At 43.7% G+C, this 22,908-nt stretch overlaps 2 protein-coding genes across 2 annotated transcripts; one reads left to right on the forward strand and one right to left on the reverse strand.

Moving 5' to 3' along the window:
• Nucleotides 1–3,813: 3,813 nt before the first annotated feature.
• Nucleotides 3,814–11,352, forward strand: ip6k1 (inositol hexakisphosphate kinase 1). The gene is made up of 7 exons (XM_053438999.1): nt 3,814–4,046; nt 4,159–4,285; nt 6,480–6,720; nt 7,104–7,285; nt 7,814–7,995; nt 9,239–9,472; nt 10,507–11,352. Exons 1-7 carry the CDS (start codon nt 3,930–3,932, stop codon nt 11,023–11,025), a joined length of 1,602 nt encoding a protein of 533 aa, XP_053294974.1. The 5' UTR covers nt 3,814–3,929; the 3' UTR covers nt 11,026–11,352.
• A 4,225-nt stretch (nt 11,353–15,577) lies between these two features.
• Nucleotides 15,578–22,848, reverse strand: LOC128455289 (dynein axonemal heavy chain 12). The gene is made up of 13 exons (XM_053438986.1): nt 22,725–22,848; nt 22,269–22,424; nt 21,654–21,706; nt 20,362–20,496; nt 20,000–20,158; nt 19,544–19,789; nt 18,843–19,014; nt 18,315–18,420; nt 18,048–18,227; nt 17,084–17,212; nt 16,826–16,954; nt 16,181–16,334; nt 15,578–15,954 (listed from the first exon to the last, which is right to left on the reverse strand). Exons 2-13 carry the CDS (start codon nt 22,397–22,399, stop codon nt 15,767–15,769), a joined length of 1,782 nt encoding a protein of 593 aa, XP_053294961.1. The 5' UTR covers nt 22,400–22,424; nt 22,725–22,848; the 3' UTR covers nt 15,578–15,766.
• Nucleotides 22,849–22,908: the final 60 nt, after the last annotated feature.

Consider the following 22,908-nt stretch of genomic DNA (forward strand, 5'->3'; position numbering starts at 1 on the left):
AGATGTATAAATAGGTAACACTACATCACTGCCCAGTTGTAGGAGAAAGAATAATTGAAAGGTAGCAGGAGATGAAACCAGGGGATGTGAGGTAAGGGGGATTTGAGGAGTGGGATGAAGGAAACAAGAAGAGGAGGAGGGAGAGAGGAGTCGTCCTTGACTTTGCCCTCCCCCAGCCTATTCCCAGCCTCATCATCACACTGCACAGAGGGCGCTGCCTCTCAGGAACACACACCTGTTGTCTGTGTGCCAAGAGTCATCGACGACAACACCAGCTACTAACAGGAACCACACGTCCACACTAACAACTGCTCTTCACTGAATCCCCCCGGACTTACCTCTGAGGAAATTTAAACACAAACGCATCTTCCCCTGTTTTGCATCATTTCAAAGTCACATGTCCAGTCCTCAGAATACACACACCTCAGGTTTTGGCTCTTGTTGCATTAAAGTAGACTCTTATTTATCAAATGGCAGATATGAGACTTCCATGCATACTGGATAACTTCCATAACTTCTTCTACTGGCATTCATGTTTGTCAATATAAAAACATTTATTTACAGAAGAAAGTATGAAGAAAAGATATGAAGAGATGTGTTTAGTCCCTAATATCAGAAACGCCCTTAAAGTTTTAAAAGTGGTTCTTCCCTTACATCACCTTAAATACAGATTTCTGTTTGAATTGGACACTTTTCTCACATGGAACCCTTTAGGGGGTTTAACAGCCTCATTTGATACAGTTCAACAATTAAAATTCAGCGATGAATAAAATGAATACATTTCCATTTTGCATGTGATCTTCATTTATAAATAAATTTAAAGTTTATGTAATACCCTCCAATGTCACAGACTGTGTGTGTTGTGTAGAGAACTGTTGTAGGGTCAGGGATCATCACGCCGATTTCACTGATCTCAGAACATAACACATGTGGCCTGATGTTTACTGTTTGCTGCTAACTTTAGAACTCATTGCTCATGGGAAACTCTGTGAGCTCTGTTGACTGCATGCGTGCGAGCGAGCGAGCGTGCGTGTGTGCGTGTGTGCGTGTGTGTGTGTGTGTGTGTGTTGTATCGTGACTTGGGATCAGAGTGTTGGATGTTGAATTCCCATCGTGGTTAAATATATATGCACCGTGCAGTGAGCAGTCGAGATGAGGGGCCGGTGTGTGGTGTTGCAGGAACAATGTAGTTCAAGTCATTTTTTGACCTTCATGACATGTTGGAAGTTTTTGATCAGCTTCTCACGTAAGCAGTAAGTTTGTTTCTCTTCTTCTTTCATCTCTCCCCTGCAAGTCAAGCAGACGCAGTGGGTTGCTGACCTCAGTGATGTTGTCACAACAAAAGCCTTCCTGTGGTGCACCGCTGCTATTACTAAATACTTGAAATTGATACTTGACAGTGAACAGATGTGCACAGTGTTTATGACGGTGTTCATGACTAACACAGTTTATCATGGCGGTGTGATACAAGTTCTTACTGTTGACAACAAGGTCTTGTTTTGTTTTTACCGTCACCAAACGGCTGCAGTCCGTCCCTGCTCTTTTGGATTGGAGTCTTTTAATATGCTTCAATTTCAGGGGCAGAGTCAATGTTATCCTTGCAGAACAGATTGCATTCAAATAACTAACTATTGCTACAGGTAGTTTTTATTTTCATTATTGATTTATCTATATGATGTGGAAATATGCCCCCTCGTAACTTCCTACCAGACACTTGTTTTGTGTCCTAATCCATAAAACGTTATATTGAATCTTTTGAATTACAAAGTTAATGTCATGAACGTGTTTTCACAAATGACCTGATTTGTTTGAGTCGTCTTAAAATAACACAGGAAGGAAGTAAACCGTGAAACTACTAGATGTGTTGTTGATGACAAAACTAAATCATTGAAGGAGAACACAACATTAGATCATTAGTGAAGTATTAGCTGTCCCACAGTCACACTACTGTCTGTCTGGGCCCTTCCCAGTAAATCACTACGTTTTCTAGGAATCTTTATGTGTATTATAATTTATAAACCTACACCTGCTTTTTCAAACAGAACTTAAAAGGTTATATTTTACTTCCCCGTATTAGTTTCTGTATTTCTCTCCTGATCAACAGAGCTTTCTCTCTTGAGGAAAATAGGGAAATACTTGTTGACATGTTTTGACAAATGTCTCAGTGTCCGAACTCTTATTTGCAGAGGCTGTTTACTGTTTATTTTTAGCTCACATCTTGATATCATCAGTCGAGCATCGTGAAACACTACAATCTTGACATTGTCCAGATGATGCCTTCACACACACACACACACACACACACACACACACACACACACACACACACACACACAAGCAGGCTGTGACATCATTAGCAGGCCTGCTTCTCTCCTCCAATCCTCTTCTTCTTCTTTGTTCCCTCAGCTCTTCCGGTCTCCCTCTTTCATGCCATCTTGTCTTGTCTCGTCTTCAGGCCTTTGATGAGTCATGATGGGAAAGGAAATTAGGACAAATTATACTAAAACAAGACGACAGGGGTCCACATACTTGTGGCTGTTTACTGTGGTGTGTCTACTATGGGTCCTGATCCACCTCTACACAACACCGTGAATTCAATGCATGAGTTGTGTTGTTGTCTCTGTTGCACCCTTTTTTTTTAAACCGCTCAAATAGCAGAAATAAAAAGCTGCGTTTGGCTGAACTGAAAACGACATTTTCATGCAGATCTTCCCTCATTTACATTATAGTGATGACTCAATGAGAGCAGCATAATATAAAAATGAATTATAAAATCAGATCATATTATTTCAGGAGCCTTCAGTTGATTTAAATGGGAAGATGAGAACACAGCATCATCTCCTGTATATGTTGAAGGATTTGCCGCCAATAAAAATCCACATGTTCACTAAAATAAATCCATGAGCTCTTTTACATCTTAAGCAGTTTGATGTGTTAATTTTGAAAAAAAAAATCTGAGGTCGTCCTCTATTGTTATCGTCACCTGTGTTGTTTTTTTCAAATGCTAATGCTTTGTATTATTTTATTTTAATGTTTTTCAGTAAAAGATGAGCTTTGATTTCATCCTGTATTTGAGTAAACGTGTTTCTGAATGCTCATTGAAAAATCTATCATGAAAAACTTTTTATCTTTAGGGTACTGGTGGTGTTTTAAAGTAAAAAAAAATTGAGTTTCACATCATCAGCAGGACGTTGAAGGTCCAAGGTGTGTGTGTGTGTGTGTGTGTGTGTGTGTGTGTGTGTGTGTGTGTGTGTGTGTGTGTGTGTGTGTGTGTGTGTGTGTGTGTGTGTGTGTGTGTGTGTGTGTGTGTGTGTGTGTGTGTGTGTGTGTGTGTGTGTGTGTGTGTGTGTGTGTGTGAGGCAACGGGAAGCTGCCTTGGTCATAGTTTTGGCTTCACAGCACTTTTACTTTATCGTCAGTGGCCACATTTAACAATTTGTTCTTCCTCTCTCTGCAGGAAGTGGTGACCTTGCCTAATTGACACGCTGCTGCTGCTTCTGCCCGCTCCCCATCTCTGCCCCCCCATCCACCCACCCACCCCAACCCCTGTCGGGATTGGGTCTCCGTGCTGCCGGCGGTGGATTGGAGCACTCTGATTGGAGGTTTTGCGAGGTGGTTTTTCGGTCTGGCGCCGCCTCCCCCCGGGGCCGGCGTGCGCTCCCAGCAGCCCGTGGTGCCCTGTGCCCCCCCTTCCCCGTCACTACACAACAGAGCCCATGCCCAGGGTAAGACCGGAACCCTCCTGATGTATGACACGGGTAATATGACAAAGTGTTTCCCTTGTCAGCACCCAAACAGAAAAGAGTTGTGAAGATGTAGCTGCTACAACACTTGAGAGGAACATTATTTCCTTTGACAGAACTCTGCACCTCCTTGTTAAATCCTTCCTCTTCTCTGCAGGAGGAGGCGCAGTGCGTCTGCCAGGAGCCATGTGCCTCCCTCACACCAACAACATGGACAACAAGCTACAGGGTGCGGGACAGGGGGGAGGGGCTTCACTTCGACTGCGACCAGGAGGCGTTCCACTGGAGCCCTTCATACACCAGGTGAGAGAGTTCTGTGTGTTATAGAAAAGTTGTTATAAAGGGAGAGCTCCATGTTGACGTCATCATCATTTTTTACTTTTGTGTGTGTGTGTGTGTGTGTGTTTGTGTGTAGGTGGGGGGTCACACCAGTATGATGCGTTACGATGACCACACAGTGAGTAAACCTCTGATCAGCAGAGAGCAGCGATTCTACGAGTCTCTGCCTCCAGAGATGAAGGAGTTCACCCCTGAGTATAAAGGTCAGTACAAACCTTGATGTTGTTTAGTACCAGTGGAGACCAGGATGCTGGATTTGTTGGTGAACTTATCCCCTCAGCTCTTTCATCAGAGGGACCTGTTTGTGTTTTGGCTGGTGTTAAATAATAAAAGAAGATAAAACCAAACAAATCTCTCCTGTGTGGTTTACAAAGTGTGAATGGACCCTTAAGAACCAGATATTTCCCATGCAGGAGCAAAAAGAGACTAAATACTGGACTCACAAACATCAGGTGGACACAACTCAGAATCACAAATTGGTTCTGCTGCCTCTATGTGGCATGTCCTCTGCTGTCAATCTCATAACTGGAAGGTCAGCGGTCTGTGACTGTTTGAACAGAAGTGACTCGTGTACACGCTCTCACTGCCAGAACAAATCCTTTTGACGGAAATGTTGAAAATATCAACTAAACTAGCGTTGTGTACGTTAATATTCAACTTCAGCTCCAATGCACTTGACTCATTGAGGTTTGCAAAGATGTAACTTCTTCATTTTGATGACATTCCACTCAGACATTTTGTGATGTAATAGTGGATTCACATTTTTAGCTCGGCCTTCGGTTCTGATCTTGTGAAGCTTTCAGGGGACCTCAGTCCTCCTCCGGCTTTTATTCAAACAAATCTCTAAAAACCAGACAGACAGCGGAGAGGGAAGGAAGCACGGATGTTTAATGGCATTAGAGTGGTTGAGCTGCTCTGCTCTTCATCACCAGGCACATACTGGAGCTGGTTCCACTTTCCTTTGCTGTAGTTACAGACCCAAACACACTTTGACAGTCACTGTACACACTCACTCACACACACACACACACACATCTATGCAACCTATTTAAAGTTTTGGCGAATTGTGTAAGAGAGGAGATTATGACTAAGATAATGAAAGATTTAAATGGTGGACAGGACCCATGTAACACATTAGTGATGACTCTGTTCCAGGTTATTGTGTCCTGACACTAACTACACATATCGTGAGCATGTTGACATTAGAATTTAACTCAAAGCATCTCTGTGTCTGAGTGCAGCCTCACAGAGCTTTGCACTTGACTCTACATGCTGATATTATGGTCGACATTCTTATTATTTACTGACATATTATTGACTTAATGATGAATCAGTCTAAATGAATTCCTGGAATTATGACCTAAAAATACTTCCCACCTTTCCAGGACTGTGAGCTTCTTTACATGAGACCTGCTGGATATGTTCCCACTGCAATGATCTGTTTTCTCACCAGTCCAACCTGCTGGTGCTGTTGGTTCTAGTGCCCTGACACCATGAGACTATAAGGAGTCTATATTTAACCCTGGATCTTTGCCCTACTACCATTGTCCCACTGGTTTAATAACAAGAGACAGACAAACAGCTGCCTGGCCACGACTTTCTGAACCCGTCAAGGTTGTTTCAGCCCGAAACATTTTGACTGTTTGATATGTGACTCCTGAGTTAATATTTGGAGAAGAAGAATTTGACCCGACAGATCTGCTGGGTTTATAAACTAACAGAAATCAGATACCGTAGAACCATGGCGAGCCAGTAAGTGGATCTGAAATTGAATTCTGAAAGATAACTGACACCGCGGAGGATTCAAGAGACACAACCGATCGGTGTGATTATTATTCTGGTTATAACACCAGCAGCTGAATTATGATGAGTTGCAGTCTGTGGCTTCTCTAAGCAGGAAGTCGGGATCTTCTCCGGTGCTGCATGAGCCAAAGTTTCATGAGTTTAATGTTTATCTAAAAGAGGCCTGATCTGATATGAAGGGGACCAGGGGTTTGTCAAACTTGGACTGGTAAGATCTGAGGATAATTGGACTTTATTCAAAAATGATAAGCAGACTGATAAAGATGGAAAAAAGCAACTCTGGCAGCAGCTTTGAATTCACTTTTGGGAGCAGTCACGTCGTCCATCTTGATATTCAGTCTCCAGATATTAACAAACTGCATTATGATGATTCACCATGTGACCTGAGTCCACTTGTATCTATGTTAAACATATTAATGCCCAGACCTGGGACTGGCAATACAAGATACTACAGTATGAGCATTCTGTCATTATATGACAATATGCAGCCATCGTTTGTTACTTCTGCCTCTGAACTTTATTCATCCTCTGTGTGTTGTGGGACGGACAGTTAAATAAACATGTTTCTGTCTGTGTTCCTCTCCCTCCTGGCAGGCATGGTGCTGGTTTGTTTCGAAGGCGATTGTGACGGCTACATCAACCTGGTGGCCTACCCCTACGTGGAGAGCAACATGGAGGGAGGGGCCGGTGACCACGAGGAGCGCGAACCTCCCGAGAGGGAGCAGCCGAGGAGGAAACACTCCCGTCGCAGTCTCCACCGCTCCTCCTCCTCTTCCGAACACAAGGAGGAGCGGTCTGACCGGAGGGAGTCACATGACACCGACACCTCTGAAAAGTAAGGTCATGTCACATATAGAGATTTCATGTCTGCAAACTTGATTTCCTGTTTTATTTCACTGTAAACTGAAAGTCTGTGGGTTTCTGATTGTTGGTTGAACAAAACAAGACATTGAAGACTTTAAATTAAATTAACTTCTCTTCTATTTTCTGACATTTTAAGGATATTTCTTGAGTTGAGAACATCTATACAATCACTAAACTGGCTGCTTGGTGCATATAAACTCGGTCAAACTGATTTGAATAATTGATGTCCTTCATAGATGCAACAATTTGAGGTGAGAATCCCCTTGTGTTAACTTTTCAGTGTTCATTATCCTCCTCCTCCTCCTCCTCCTCCTCCTCCTCCTCCTCCTCCTCCTCCTCCTCCTCCTCCTGCAGTCTTGCAGAGCTGAAGAGTCCCCGGCTCGACCCGAAGATCCACTCCGACGTTCCCTTCCAGATGTTGGACTGGAACAGTGGTTTGTCATCAGAGAAGATCAGCCATAACCCCTGGAGCCTCCGCTGTCACAAACAGCAGCTCAGTCGCATGAGATCTGAGTCCAAGGACCGCAAGCTCTTCAGTATCCTCCATTAGCCGGTCACATCTCACACTAATCATCACCAGCCACAACAGTCAGGCCCAGAGCTTTCATAAGAACCGATCCTAGAGTTACCTGAAGAGTAAAAGGGAACTGTAGCCTCTGTAAATATGAGTGAGGCTGTGAGGAAGTAGGTCGGAGTGAAAGTGAGTGTTGGAGGAGACTGAGGTTATCGGGTTAAAGGTGGAGTTTTGATCTTCAGCTTCAAAGGGAGCAGCTGCAGCTGCCGGGGAAACAGCTGAGGAAAGTGAATGAGCAACACACACAATGTCCGCAGCTCAGCATGTGATAGGAGTCAAACTGATTCCACAAGGCGGCTGTCACTTTGGTTTTAACAGACAATATTTAGTGTTTGAAACTATTTAATACATTCTGTTCAATTCAACTCAAGACAAAACTTGCTTTGGTTTCATAGTAGGCTGTGTTATATTTGCATCTTTCCTCTACCCCCCCCAAAAAAACTCAGTTTCGGACATCAAAGAGCAATTAGCTCCTTAACTTAAGTGTCATAACCAGAGTTTCTATTGTTGGAGAACGTGGTTCATCACTTCTCTTACCCCTGCATCCTGGACCTGAAGATGGGCACCAGGCAGCACGGAGACGACGCCTCCGAGGAGAAGGCGGCCAGGCAGATGAAGAAATGTGAACAGAGCACTTCAGCCACGCTGGGGGTCAGAGTGTGCGGCATGCAGGTAAAACCACAGCTTCTCCACTCAGTCTATCAGACGGTCGGTCCAGGACAAACCAAGACTTTATTTATCCCCACATGATAGTTAAATTGAAATATCCCCCTCCCCTCCCCTCTTCTTGCTGCTGGGGCTGCTACTCCTGTCCGCCCACACTGACTAACGGCTTCTAAACTCACGATGGAGTCCGGTATGTTTTCATGAAGCTGTGTCTCTGTGAAGCACATAACAGAACACTCATGAAAAACACTTTCTCTCCTTGTGAGTGATGTTTACTCGTCCGTTTTATTCGCCCAGTGATCTAATGTTCCCCATAACAATAGAGGGAAGATACGGCCACTATGTCCTCTTCCTTTGCCATCGTCTCCTCTCAGCTCTGCAGCTCCAGTATTTCCTCTTCAGCTCCTTGGGGGGACTTCATGTCTCTCTCCGATAATGTCAGTCTGTCAGAGGCTCATCAGCTTCTCCCTGGTGTAAACAATGGAGCCCTGGCGCTGCTCCACCAGGATGGAGATCCGGCATTATTAAAGTTCTCCCATGAAAACGAAAAATAACTTGTGACGCCACATTATATGAGAACATTTAGAAAAGAGTGAAAAACACACAGATTTTAATTTCTAGTTGTGTCTGGTGATGTGAAGAATCTATTTATCTATTTGTGCTTTCAACACTATACTTAGTTATACTTCTTGTAGTTGCACTGGCCCATCTGTAACTCTTAGGTTACATCCAAGGGTTTAGTATTTAAATCAATCATTCACACCTGCTGTCCACACAACTCTGGAGGTTTTCAAGACCCTAAAATGAAAAACCCAATTTTATCGTCGGGCAGAAACTGAGGCATTTAAAAAAGATGATGTAAAAACGCCTCCTCTCGCTTCCTGATCGCGTCTCATTGGTCAGGATTTCACTCTCAGAGGTGAACCCAACATTTCGTTTCGTCCAAAACAGGAAATTCCTGCTCTTACTTTTTCTCAAGTGCTGTTTCTCATTTGTAAAATGCTCTGCATCTAACCAACCAGCTGCCGTGTAGACTGCTTCCTGTTTACATCGGCATGTGCACACCCAGTGCATGTGATGGTCATGTGATTCGCCATTTCCGTTGTGGTAGTATAGACATAGATTACTCTTGTTGCAGGTACACCCACAATGGACACAGCTTGAGTAGTGGGATCTGATTTTATTCTGAACGTGAACAATCGTACTCTTATTGTCATGTGTTTTAAAGATTCTCCATCTGTGTGTGCAGGTGTACCAGCTGAACACCGGTCACTACCTCTGCAGGAACAAGTACTACGGCCGCGGCCTGTCGATCGAGGGGTTCCGCCAGGCCCTCTACCAGTACATGCACAACGGAAAGGGCCTGAGGCAGGACCTCTTGGAGCCAATCCTGAATAAGCTCCGCAGCCTGAAGGCGGTGCTGGAGAGCCAGGCCTCCTACCGCTTCTACTCGTCTTCGCTGCTCATCATCTACGAGGGAAAGGTGAGTCTGACGGTGTAATGCTTAAATGTTAAAATGAAAAGTAAACATCTCTTATATTACATGCCTTGTTCTGGATTATTATCATTTTCTCACTCTAACAGCAGTGCACTTTGTAGATTTGTAGCCTCATTTTCTATTAAAACCAAAATTCAGCAGTTCCTCATTTCATGCAGGTTCAGTGAAATGTGTGCTCTGTGAGAGGCTGCTGTGTCTGCATGTGCCACCATGAATTTACACCATGGAGGTGAGAGATGAAGCCCAGATTAATGTTTGTTTACATTGCACAAAAAACTGAAACTGAGGCAGGATTAGGGACCGGGCAGAAAGGGCAACTGTCCAGGGCCCCAGACCCTCAAGGTGACCTATACAGCAATTGGATTCAGCACTAACTGTCACCCTTGGCTATATATTGATCCTGTATCTATAACCTAGTTTTTATCAAAACATTGTAAAATGTTATTTTCCTACTTCCATTATCAAAAATCCAGTAATACTGTGAAAATCGATGTTGTACCCTGAGAGCCTGAAACGTCAAACTATCAGTTGGGTAACATCATGTTGCTCAATATGAGGAAGGAAGTCGCTGCCCCCGCCCAGTATCAACATTAAAACAAGAGTTAGTTTATAACAGTGGCTGTGAAGACTTGATGGCTTCCTCCACTGAGCTTGAGAGATGGACTTTTGTCTTTTCCTGGAATTTGTTGAGAGCAAAATTATAGAATAACACAAAGATGACCCTGAAGGAAATGTGTTTTTCTGTCAGTAAATCAATGCATTGTAATAAGTTGTTCATCAGACATTTGATGATATAAAGGTAAACAAACAAACGAATGGATGAGGGTGGAATCTCCTCCTTGGAGGTGATATTCTGTCAGTGTTCTGTTTCTGCTGCCCCCTACAGGCTCCATCGGTTATTGTAGGTATAATAAAAACATAACGGTTGTTTCTCAGGCTGTGGGACAGTGCTGATGTTTTATTATATTATATTATGTTATATTCATGCTGATCAACACTGTGTTTGATTATCTCTGTAGGAGTCTGGGGGCCCGTCAGTCCTGAGCTCTGGGCAGCATCCAGCCTGGCAGCAGAAGACTCCTCCGGCCCCGACAGAGCCCGGCCCCGGACCCTTCGCTCCCCCGGCCCCCGACACCCCCCTTCAAACGGACATGAGCCAGAAACCAGACCCGGGGTCGCTGTCCTCTCAAGGGTCCGGACCAACAGCTCTGCCCTCCCCTGCCCCTCATCCCCCCCCACAAGCCCCAACCAACACGTCAGACTGCCACTACTTCTCCCCACCTACACCCTCCCCTCACCCCCGTCCAGACTCCTCCTCCCCGTCCTCTGCTCCCAGTTTAATTTCCTTGCCCCCTCCTCCCGCCCCACCAAAGCAGCCCCCCCACGTGGACGTTCGTATGATCGACTTCGCCCACTCCACCTTTAAGGGTTTCCGCGGGGACACGGCGGTGCACGACGGGCCGGACCGGGGCTACATGTTCGGACTGGAGAGCCTGGTCCGGATCCTGGAGAGCCTGCGGGACGGCAACCTGCCGTAGCTCTGCCTGCATACACACACAGACAGACACACACACACACTCACACTCGTCTCGGCTGTAAATATGGAACAGGGTTCTCCAGGACGTCACCATGGGCACATGGGCATTCTACAGGAAAGTAGCTACTATAGCAACGGGCAGGAGGTGGGCCAGTGGAGCTCTGGATCACCTCTGGATCACCTCTGGATCACCTCTGGATCACCTCTGGATCACACACACACCGGTTGTGCATCTATACTTGTGAGGACCCTCGTTGACATAGTATGACATAAAGTTAACACAACTACAGCCCAAACTCCAGTACTCTACTAAAACCCAAACTTAACTGGCATGAGCCCTTTTCAGAAGAAGCTCACAGCCTCACACACACACACACACACACACACACCCACACAATCGTTATCAATCACTGACAATGATCAGGGAAACCGTGGAAATCTAAAAAAAAAAAAAAACCTTCCTGGTGGAAGTAATGAGGTCGACTGAGGTCCTCACACCGAATGAGACTTTGAAGGATTTAGGACCAGACGAGGTTCCCTCATGGTCCTCACAAACATAGACAATCAACAGCAGACACTCACACACACACACACACATCCTGGGAACATTTATCTGTGGAGCTGCACCGTGGAGCAGAGAAACAACCAATCAGCTGAATCCCAGGGACCGCCCACTGAAGTTGACCCACAATCACGTGACACCTCACCCCCTCATCCCCTTCACCCCCCTCACCCCTTCACCCCCTCACCCCCCTGCCTACTCCTCACTCCTCTTTCTCTACACAAACCAAACCCAGACAGGTGAACAGACTCTTTCAGCGTTACCTCCATGACGCACTCAGAACCACACACACACACACAAGCATCTGTTAAAGCAATAGATGGCGATGATAGATGGCAACCTTTTTTTCTCGGGCGGTGCAGAGGGCGACGCCCACAGGGAGAAGTGCGACAGAGGTTTGCATCATAGCAGTTAGACTTTAAGGAAACAGTATAGATCCTTTTTAAAAAAACGCTATATGTCAGTTTTTGGGGCTTCAAGTAGTCGGTGTCCTGTGAAAATCCTCCTCTCTATTGTGTCAGTGTCAGTTTCCCAAAATCCAGTCTAGTGATATTCTATATTTTTCATCCTGTCAACAAACCCCATGAAAACTCATCCGCTTGACATGTTTCAGTGTAAAAGTCTGATAGATCTTATTTCTTTGTGCCAAAACACGTCACTTTTACATTGGATCACATGTTCCCCCCACTACGTATGAATGCGCTGCTGGAAATAGTCCCCCAGCAAACCCACCTACTTCCTGGTGTTTGTAAAAGTTCCTAGAAAGTAGCGAGACAAGTATTTTTTTTAAAGAAAATGTAGATTTGTGTATTTTATGCTTTTATTTTCCGGCTGACGGGAGAGAGATGATCAGAAATGACTCGCTGCACTTCAGCCCCTGAGCTCCTCCTGGAAGTTCATCCTCCAACGTGTCGGTCAGCCGCCAACGATAATCTTCCCACAGCCTCCGATCAGCAGCTGCTCTGGAGCTTTCAGATCGAAAAGCTCTAGATCAGCTGTTAATGTGACTTTGTGGTGATAATTAGAGATGTTTCCAAAACACTTTCCTGCTGTTTTGAAGCAGCAAAGAATTGATTACCAGGAAAAGGACAATGCAGTTTTGTCTGGGTGAAACAAATATACTTTAAAATTTAGTATACTATTAAGACAGGGTTTTGGATCGTTGCTTAGATTTGAAGGTCGCCGAACTTTCCCTGATTTTTCAGTGTTTCTGAACAAAACGTTGTTAGAAATAATGTTTTAATCAAATTGTTGATTCTAATGTCAAGAAGGAACTTTCCATCTTTCACAGGATCTTGTGATGTTAAAGCTCCAGAAACAGCTTGAACTCTGAGGTGGTTTTAGTTTTGTCGACTTTAAATTTCCAGAGGTAAACGTGTATTTCCACAGGATTGAGAACTCAGAACGTTTAAAGAGACGCGTTGTTGGTTTTCATGGGATCTGTTGACAGGATTAAAGTGTCGGAGTAGTAAAAAGCCTTATTCTGTGCACTAGAGTGACATGGTGGAATAACAGGAATATTTAATGTCAAGAATATTTTTCTGATGTGTAAAGTGTGCTAAAAAAAATGCACAAAAAAACAAGTTGTGATATAATTTGCTTAGAATCATTAATAACAGTAAACCTGATGAATAATTAGACAAACGATGATGTAACTATCGTTCAGCTCGACACCAAAAAAAAAGAATAAGTAAAGAAAATCATCCTCAGGTCAAAGTCGGCAGAGGATGTTATTGTTTTATATCTCATGTAATAGGTCAGATGAGATGGTGTCAGCCAATCACAGTCCAGTTCCAGAGGGAGGCTGGTCGTGACGCCGCACCGCCCCCTGCTGGACAAGAACAGGAACTTAACCCCAGGAGCTGGAATAGAGCAAATATGAATATTTTATTTTTGGTTTATCAAGGTGATAATTTATTTTTTTATCGTACCTTTACCCATATGTGGGGGCAAATGTTCTGTCTTTTACATGTCTCGCCCCCTAAATGTATAAACTGTAAAGAAATTAAGACACTGTGTGAAAAGTCACGAGTATAAGCAGTATTACTCGAGCGAACTCAAGTCTGTTCCATTTGCTGCAAAGACTCGGCCTCAGTCTGACGATGATTCTGCATCGACAGACCAAAAAAAAAAGATGTTTCATGAAGAAACACGAGCAGCAAATCCAGACCTGAGTCTGCTCACTGAGCCCGACACCTCTGCTGCTCTGGTGGAGAGCTCATCTTGAAAGTGTGTGAGTGTGTGTGTGTTAGAGCAGATGTAGACGCCATCTTTAGTCTTTGGTTTGTTTCACTTCACATTTAAAGGAGGTGGTAAAGAACTGCATGCACGTTTTACGTCCTCCTGTTTGAGTCATTTTTCAGCACAGCGTCCAGCGGTCTTGTTACAGTCCTCACCGAGTCCAACGCAGTGACGCTCCACGTGTCCTCTCAGATCGTGATATTTATTCATGGATATTAGCCTCAATGACTGATCAGAGATATTTAGCAGCATTTTCTGCATCTGACATTGTCCTGTTTGTTAGAACAGTGGAAGTAAGTGAGATTAAATCTTTCCAGAAGCTTTTGGGCTCGTGTTGTGTTTCCTGTCTGAGCGACCGGGTCTGATCTGAGCAGCAGGTGAAGACCGCCGATATTAAAGAGGTTTAAAAGGTTCATGTGGAATAAAACTCGGTTCCTCTCAGTCACTTTAATTAGTACTTATTATTATTAATTATTGAAAACTAACGTCTCAACACAAAGGAGGGAACTGAAGTCATAGACCTCGTTGTCCTCACATAGGAATCTTAAACTTATACTGTTTCATACCAACCCACTTTATCTTACCTAAAGTCTGGCACTGACACGTCTCAATTTCAGAAACACAAATAGAAACTCTTATCCCAAGTGGAGCTGCAGCAAATAGTCAATAATCAATTGACTGAGATTATTGGAAACATTTCTATAAATCAATTTGGCCCAAAAAAGCAAATCTCTCTGGTTCACGGATCAATGAATTGTTCACCTGTACCTTACTTGAAATATTAGATTAGATTAAATTCAACTTTATTGTCATTGCACAGTACAAGTACTTAAACAACGAAATGCAGTTTAGCATCTAACCAGAAGAGCAAAAAAAGGCATTAAAAGTGCAGAGTATTGTGCATAGTGGAATATGTAAATAAATAAGTACAGTAATAAATATAAATGGAATGTGAACAGTATTAAGAGGTATGGTATGATAAATCTTACTTTTTTACATTCTCATATTTCCCCGAGAGTAATTGATTGATTAATTTGCTGCAGCTGATTGAACTCAAGGGAGCTGTTGAGTTTCGGTGGAGGTACGAGCTCTGATAACTCGGCTGACAGGGTTTAATACTTTCTGTGGGGACATCATCCTAATCACAGGAGGAGCCTGGATTCACATCAGCAGCAGTCGGTCACGTGTTCACTTTAAATCTTGGATCAGAGGAAGCCAGGTTTTATAAAGAGCTCGATGAGACTCAGAGTTTTTAGACTCATGTGAAGACAGAGATGAAAATCTGTGGATGTGGACAGAGGAGACGGTGAGGGCTGACGTCCTCATCGAAGTTATTAAATGTATTGTGTGTAATCTTTTTGACCTCCTGCTCCGTATCGTCCACATCTGTTGTCTGAAGTCTCAGCAGCGAGTTCAGATCAGATCAGTGAGTCGAATAGAAACAATAATAATCCTGAGTCATTCAATATTTCAATTTTCATCTTTAAAGCTTATTTGTCCTCAAAACCATCTGAACATCATCCGGCAGAGGCTGAAATAAACCGGTTTCATCACAAATCAAACTAATTTAACTTCTCTTACTACTTTAAAGTTAAAGCAAAAATGTATTTTATCACAAAATATTATAAGAAACTTTATCTTCTGTCTTATCTTATAAATAAAAGAAGAGATTTTTCTTTTATTAAAATAGTTTTCAAATATTTAGTTCAGAGTTGTGGTTTTATCCACTGATGTGAAATTGACTATTTACTTTTATTCTTCTTAAACAGTTTTTCCGAAAGAGAAAGGAATAAACAATTCTGATATCTGAAAATACAATAAAATTATTTAATAAAAAAATCAAATTTCTTTTGGCTCAAAGTGTAAAATATGATGTGGAAACCAAATGAAGAAATGATTTGACATATTATATATTCAACCGTTTTATTTGGATTGTTCCTCACTCCTGCATCCCCCCCGGTGTGTCGCCCTGGCAACCATACAGGTCGTTGTCCTGGTACAGGATGTAGTCCTTGAGTCGCCCTGGCAACGAAAGGAAGCTCATGAAGACAGGCGCTCGGAGACGAAGACGACCGAGACAACGACGGATCTGCAGCCGACAGAGGTGCTGCAGAGAGCGGGCGTTTTCTGAGGAGGAGGAGGAGGAGGAGGAGGAGGAGGAGGAGGAGGAGGAGGAAGAAGAAGAGGAGGAGGAGGAGGAGGAGGAAGAAGAAGAAGAAGAGGAGGAGTAGGAGGAGGAGACAGACACAAGAGGAGGAGGAGGAGGAGGAGACGCAGACAGAGACAGAGACATGCAGAGTTTATTTGTTTGTCTTCCTTGGGGCAGAGATCAATAAAGTTTGATTTGATTCACCTTGCAGTTTGCGGATGTGGGGCCACTCCCTCTGCTCCATCACTGCCGCCCTCAGCTTGGAGCACAGGGTCACATGATCCACGTAGTCCAGCAGGACGCCAACGATGTGTCCGGAGAGGTGCTTCAGCCAGTAGACGTCGATCAACTCACAGAACTGTACAGACACACAGAGGGGGAGGAGGGGGGGGGGGGTGCTTTCATGTTTGCATTGATTGTAGAAGTTGTGTATTTCCTTAATTCATTAGTTGTGTTTGTTTTCATGATGGTTAAACTGTAAAACATCAAAGCTCAATCACATTTATTAGACATAAAGATGAACAACAACATCTGAGGAATCATTTTGTATTTAAAGAAGTCGATTCTGATCATATTCAGATTTTAACTTGTGTTATTTCTTTAAAAGGTTAAAATGCACTTTCCTCAAACTGTCCACTGCTGCAGCTCCTCTGTTCAGCCTCTGTCTCAAACACTGGGTTTTTAGCTCCTGCCTCTTATCAATCCCCGGCTGCTCTGATTGGCCGCTTGGTTCACGCTCTTCTGATTGGTCAACCACAGCCAGAGGAGCCAAACTGAACACCCCCCCCCCCCCCCCCCCCCCCCCCAGTGACCTCCACAGAGCAACCCCTCCCCGGAGCGGCTCGTTACCATGGTGTCCTTTAACACTGTGTTGCTCCACCCCTCGAAGTCTTCCGGGATGTGGGAGCCGTCGCCGTAGGGACAGTGGAAGCAGCGCTCCACATCGTAACCATAGTTACACAGCATCCGGAGCACCACCTGACGAGACAGGCCTGATTAATCGAGTGTAGATCCGGTGCATCTGATCACATTAACACATCTGAATCAGAAGACGTGTGTTTCAGTGATGGTGCCCCCCCCCCCCCCCCCCCCCCCCCCCCCCCGCACCTCGTCCTTCAGGGCGTACTGCAGCGCCGAGGGGAAGTGGGTCGTGTTGATTCTGCAGTAATAGTTCACGTTGGCTCCGAACCTCAGCAGCAGGTGGATCAGGGCGTGGTTCCCCGACCGCAGAGCGACCTGAGGGACACAGAGCGACAAACATCCCCGGGCTCACTGGGTTTCCTGTTGTGTTTCCTGTTGTGGTCGCTGAGCACAGAATGTGTGAAGACAAACCTGGCAACCGCAATGTGACAACAAGACTTCAGGACGCTGCATCTACACTGCACCCGAGTGTTGTTCCAAAATAATGAATAGATCCAGAACAAAACCTCATCAAATGATAAAGTTCAGGGATGTGACCATTTAAATATTTGTAGAGTCAGATTCGACAAAGAAGCTGCTGCTGTTTGAAAGAATTCTTAAATGAAGCGACTCCGCCAGGCATGAATCTTAGTTACATGTATATTTATGAACTTGGACAGGCTAGCTGTTTATACCAGCATCCAGTCTTTATGCTAAGCTAAGCTAACAACATCCTGAACCACCTCTGTGCACAACAGGTACATATTAATTTTGATCTTCTCAGAAAACAAGTGAATAAGTTCAGTTTCCCAAAAAAGTAATTTTTGATCATTTGCATGTTGAACTAGTTCATTAAGTATTTGAACAGCAGAATCATAAAGCTGTTCCATGAAAGTTACGGGTACGACTCCTTCAAACATGAATCTTTGTTAAATGTATATTTATGAACTTGTTTATACCAGTATCCGGTCTTTATGCTAAGCTAAGCTAACCACATCCTCAACCACCTCTGTGCAAAGAAAATACATATTAACTATGATCTTCTAATCGGACTCAGGAAACAAGTGAATAAGTTGGTTCTCCCAAAATATTTGTTTCGTTTGCATCTTTAGTATTTTACCAGCAGAATCATATAAAGTGTAACGTGTCATGAGAGTTAGTGGTGTGACACCTGCAGACACTTGACCGGGTCCTGGTTGGTCATGGCTCCGGCCTCCAGCAGCAGTTTGGTCGACTCCATGTCGTTGTTGCAGACGGCGAAGAACAGAGCCGACTTCCCCTCGTCATCAAAGCTGTGGTGAACACCGGGGTGCAGCATGAAGTTAGGGTCGTAACCTGCATCCAGCAAGGCCTGATGGGAGATGAGAGAGTTAGAAGGGCTTGAAGTGTGTGTCACCTCACATTGATCATGAAAATAAACACACACACGCACACACACCTTGATGCAGTTTGTGTGTCCTCCTGCAGAGGCTGTGTGTAGAGGACTGATCCCACTGTCTTTCACCTCTGCCACTGACGTTACAGGAATAATAAGCTTTAAAGCTCTGAAGAGAAAACACACACACACACACACACACACAAACACACACACACACACACACACACTGTAAACAAGATATAAACATTTCAAATCAAATTCAAAACACTGGATTCCACTCCTCCCATAATGAAACTGGTAAAAGTCTCTGTTCTTCATCCATCTGCTGCACCACAGGTTTAAATTACAATGTTTTCATTTGTTATCTTCATCATTTATCTTATTATATTTATTTCAATTAAATTATTTGGTTTATTTCTAAATGACTAAATTTACTATTGTTATTAAATGCTGCCTTTGTGTGAATCATCCTGTAGATTTTGATTGATTGACAGCTCCATTTATTTAGTGCTGTTGTTTTTGATGTTGAATCTTTGTCTTAAAGAAAGAGAATCAATGTTTATAAGAACTTAGTAATTGAACATGTACTGCAGGTGCCCCCTGTGGGCGAGGCGGTGGATCGGCATGTGACCCGTGTGTTTGGCGACGTTGGCGTCGGCGCCGTGTTCCAGCAGCAGCCTGATGACGTCAGGATCTCCGGCTGCAGACGCCTCGTACAGGACGGAGGCTTCGTCCTGCGCCCGGGACAGGACGTCTGCACCTGCAGGACACACAACAACACACACACAACAACACGCACACAACAACACACAACACACACACACACCTGCACGTTACAACACCTGTGACCCACAGAAACATGTTCTGTGTGACAGTGATGACTCAAAATCTTACAGATAAACATTATTGATTCCACTCAATTCTAAAATTCTAAATAGAAATAAAAAAATGTGCAATTAAACAGAAAAAAAATATAAAAAATATAGAGAAATGTTTTCGATTTGATTTACAGTCGATACTTTCTGGAAAAGTTTGAAGGGCTCAATCACAGATGAGGCAGTGAAGTGGTGAAAGTTTAAAATGTGAATGAAAACAATGTTGTTTAAGTTTCCATTTCTTATTGTCTGTATCTACAATAATCAGATTCATAATAATCAGTTATTAATAGTCTCCTTTCTCTCTTTCTTTTATTCATACATTCCCTAACGTAGACTCTCTCTCAGTCTTTTTATCAACTGTCCAAACTCTAAGTGGTTCTGGTTGAACTTTATGACCCCCCCCCCCCTCACCTTTCTTCAGCAGCATCTGCACCACCTCCAGGTGTCCGCCCTGAGCCGCCAGTGCCAGTGGCGTGAGGCTGTAGTGGCTGTGGGGGTCAGGCCGGGCTCCGGCGTCCAGCAGCAGGGTCACGAGCGCTGCCTTGCCCAGCCTCGAGGCCTCGTGGAGGGGTCGGCGTCCGTGGCAGCCCTCCTGGTTCACCACGGAGCCCCGCTGGAGCAGCAGCTTCACCAGGTCGGGGCGGTCTGAACGGACGGCTGCACAGGGACAGAGTCAGACACAGGATGTACGACACTGTTCATGTGAATGTATGGGAGGTTTATGAGGCTGTTGGTTTGCTGAGAATACAACAAACAAATGTTTTTGAGATGTTTACAAGACAATAAAATAAGGTTTTGTTGAAAGACTTTAGAAAACCTCTTCCTTGAACACAAGCTGAGGTTTTGAGGAGCTGCCGGGGATCGTACCCACAAACAGCGGTGAGTCCTCCTCCGGGTCCTGACTGTCCGGCTGGGATCCATGCTTGAGGAGGAAGGAGGTGTTTTCTATCAGACCTTGTTCTACGGCCAGGAAGAGAGGAGTCTGACCACGAAGAGTCCGACGCTCCACAGCCCCTGGACCTGAAGCTGGAGAGGTCAAAGGTCACAGAGGCCTCACAAACATGACATTTCAACTCTGCCAACAGGAAACTTCTTCTAAGTTTGACCAGTTGTCACTTGGACTCAAAGATTGACTGATTAGATTTTATTGATCTGGACGAGAATCCACACAGACTGAGGTAGCCGTGTTTGACGGAGGCCTCCACCTGCCAGGCGGAGCAGATTCAAACCTCTGAACGTGAGCTCCAGGACGGTGTGGTTGCTCTGAGCCGCGGCTTCGTGAAGAGGAATCCAGCCTCTGTCGTCCGCCTGGAGAAACCGATCCCTCTGCTGGACGCTCAGATCCTTCAACAGCTTCTCGTCACCTGGAGAATAAACAGACGATAACTTCCAGCTCCGCTCCAGACGCGTTCACAGTCAAATCAAAGGACTCTGATATTCAGATGTTTCACTGGAGGCTTCTGGTTTTCACAGGTTAAACTTCAGTCTCTCAGTTTTACTTTCACCAAAGTGGAAAGAGAGATTTCACGGATGATTATTGGGAGAAAAAGTATTGAGGTCATATATTCCTGCATGACCTCATTAGTATAAAGTAGACATTTATTAATAAGTTAAATGCGTAAGAAAATGTGATTTTCTATTCTGCTGTCTCATCATAATTTGAAGATCAGATGAAAGAAGAAAGTTGTAGATGCTCCCTTGGGCCTCAGGAAATGATCATGGGTATTTTTGGTTTACGTAGGAGAATAAAACCACAGATTAATAAATGATGGAAAAAGTTATTCTAAGATCTTGGGCTCAATATCTGTTTTGTGCTTTAGAAGGAACATGATGGTTTCTGATTTGTTCTGATCATGTGGGACCAACATGGAACGTTGCCTCAGGGCGGAGACAAATTCAGAGATTTACTTTCCTGACCCATGACGGCTTTAAAAAAAAGATCTAATACAGAAATTGTATAAACTCGATATTAGGAGACGTCAATGAACAATGAACAGATAACTGGAAAAGACAGGGTGGGAAAATGTGTTTTACTTTTAAACTGTGTTAGGTGGTTTGTCTGAGATTTTACAGGCAAAGTGCTGATTGTTGTTTATTTTATATTCATTCTATATTTTATTTGCTGTATTTGCGGTCACAGGAGTGGCTGGTCCAGTGGGAGTTCCCCTGTTCATTTCTGGTTAATATCATTGGTGGCTTCCTGTGGCACTGGTAATAGTTTGAAAAGGGGGTTGTTGTTGATGTGTATTGTTTTTGTGACTTCCAGTGCACCAGCCTGCTGACTGGAGGCCACACCTCTGCAGCAAGATGCATCAACTTTGAATTGACTTTTTAATAAACCAGCCTGTTCGGGCACTTTGAACCACACTCATCATTGAACGTCACCTGTACTTGTATTTAAGACACGGGGTTATACAGGAGTTGCACATGGAAAGATGAAAACCAAACTACCTGTTTAATAACTTCTTTAAAAATAAATCACAACAGAAGGCTTCATGCTGCTGTCCCCCCCCCCCTTCACCTTGTCTTATAGCAGAGAAGAGTGAGCTGCTTTCTGCAGAGTCACATCCAGACCTGTGAGGGGGAAGAGAGGAAAAATCTAACAAAATTAAAAAATTAAAATAGGGAAAATCAGTTCATAAAATTAATTTGAACTTATTTTATATCTTTAATTATAGGATAAGAAATAGACGAGTTAAAAATTAAATGAACAAACAAAATGGTAAACTAAATTAAGATTGAGGTAAATGTATTTTTGTATGTATGTATTAAGTTCATATTTCTTTTTAAAAACAATTTAAATTATCATTTATTGTGTTAAGTTTCTTCAATTTTAAGAAACCATATATATACTGAAAAAGAGAATTTTGGGAAAAACTTAAATATATTAAAATGAATACTCTCAATTACTTTAATAACACTTTGAGCAAACTTTATTTATTTGTCTGTGACCAATTGAAGTGATGTATTTTCTCAGTGTAGTTAAAGAACATAAGCTTTAATAAAAAAGACCCTGAGTGTTGATGATGATCTGTGATGACGACAGTGAAGGAACGAGCAGAACTCTGATCCTGTTGGATTTATTTATTAACAGAACCCGAGCAGCTGATCTGATTGTGTGCTCAGCTCCACTGACCTCCTGTCGCCTTGTGTTGCTTCTTTGTGTTTGTTGCTCTCCATCAGACTCTGCTCTATCATGAACTGAGTCGCAGCATCATCATCATCCTCCTCTTCCTCCTCCTCTAAGCTGAGTCGCTGATGCTCCATGTTGTCCACATGAGGGGTCTTGACCCTGTTGAGCCAGGAGGGAAAAATCTGTCCTTCTTTATTTCACTAAACCTAAAGCAGATGATTCATGGACTCTACACGGCCTAAAGTATGTGGACACCTGAACAGAAAAGGTCAAGTCCCAAAACCATGTGCACCAGTCTGCAGCTGTAACTCCTGAGGTTTCAAACTTTCCTCCAGGACAGAAAAATATACTAAACACACAACTACGATTTACATCACTAAAAACTACTCAGTTAAATCATCTGGACCAACGAGGCAGCTCCTCTCATCTCGTGCAGGCCGACGTCACTGGTTTATTTACCTTGTGGGTTTCAGTGGTTATTGTGGTTCCTCCTGCTCAGTTGTGGAGTCGCTGCAGACTAACGGAGGATGTGTTGTTGTCGCAGGAGATGGAAGGTTTCCTGTGACTACTTGGCTGCAGGACTCAGACTCGGGGGGTGAAACAGGGGAGAGGACACTTGTTGCTATATTTACTCTGCAGCTAA

This window comes from Pleuronectes platessa, chromosome 2, assembly GCF_947347685.1.
Source record: "Pleuronectes platessa chromosome 2, fPlePla1.1, whole genome shotgun sequence".
NCBI lineage: Eukaryota > Metazoa > Chordata > Actinopteri > Pleuronectiformes > Pleuronectidae > Pleuronectes > Pleuronectes platessa.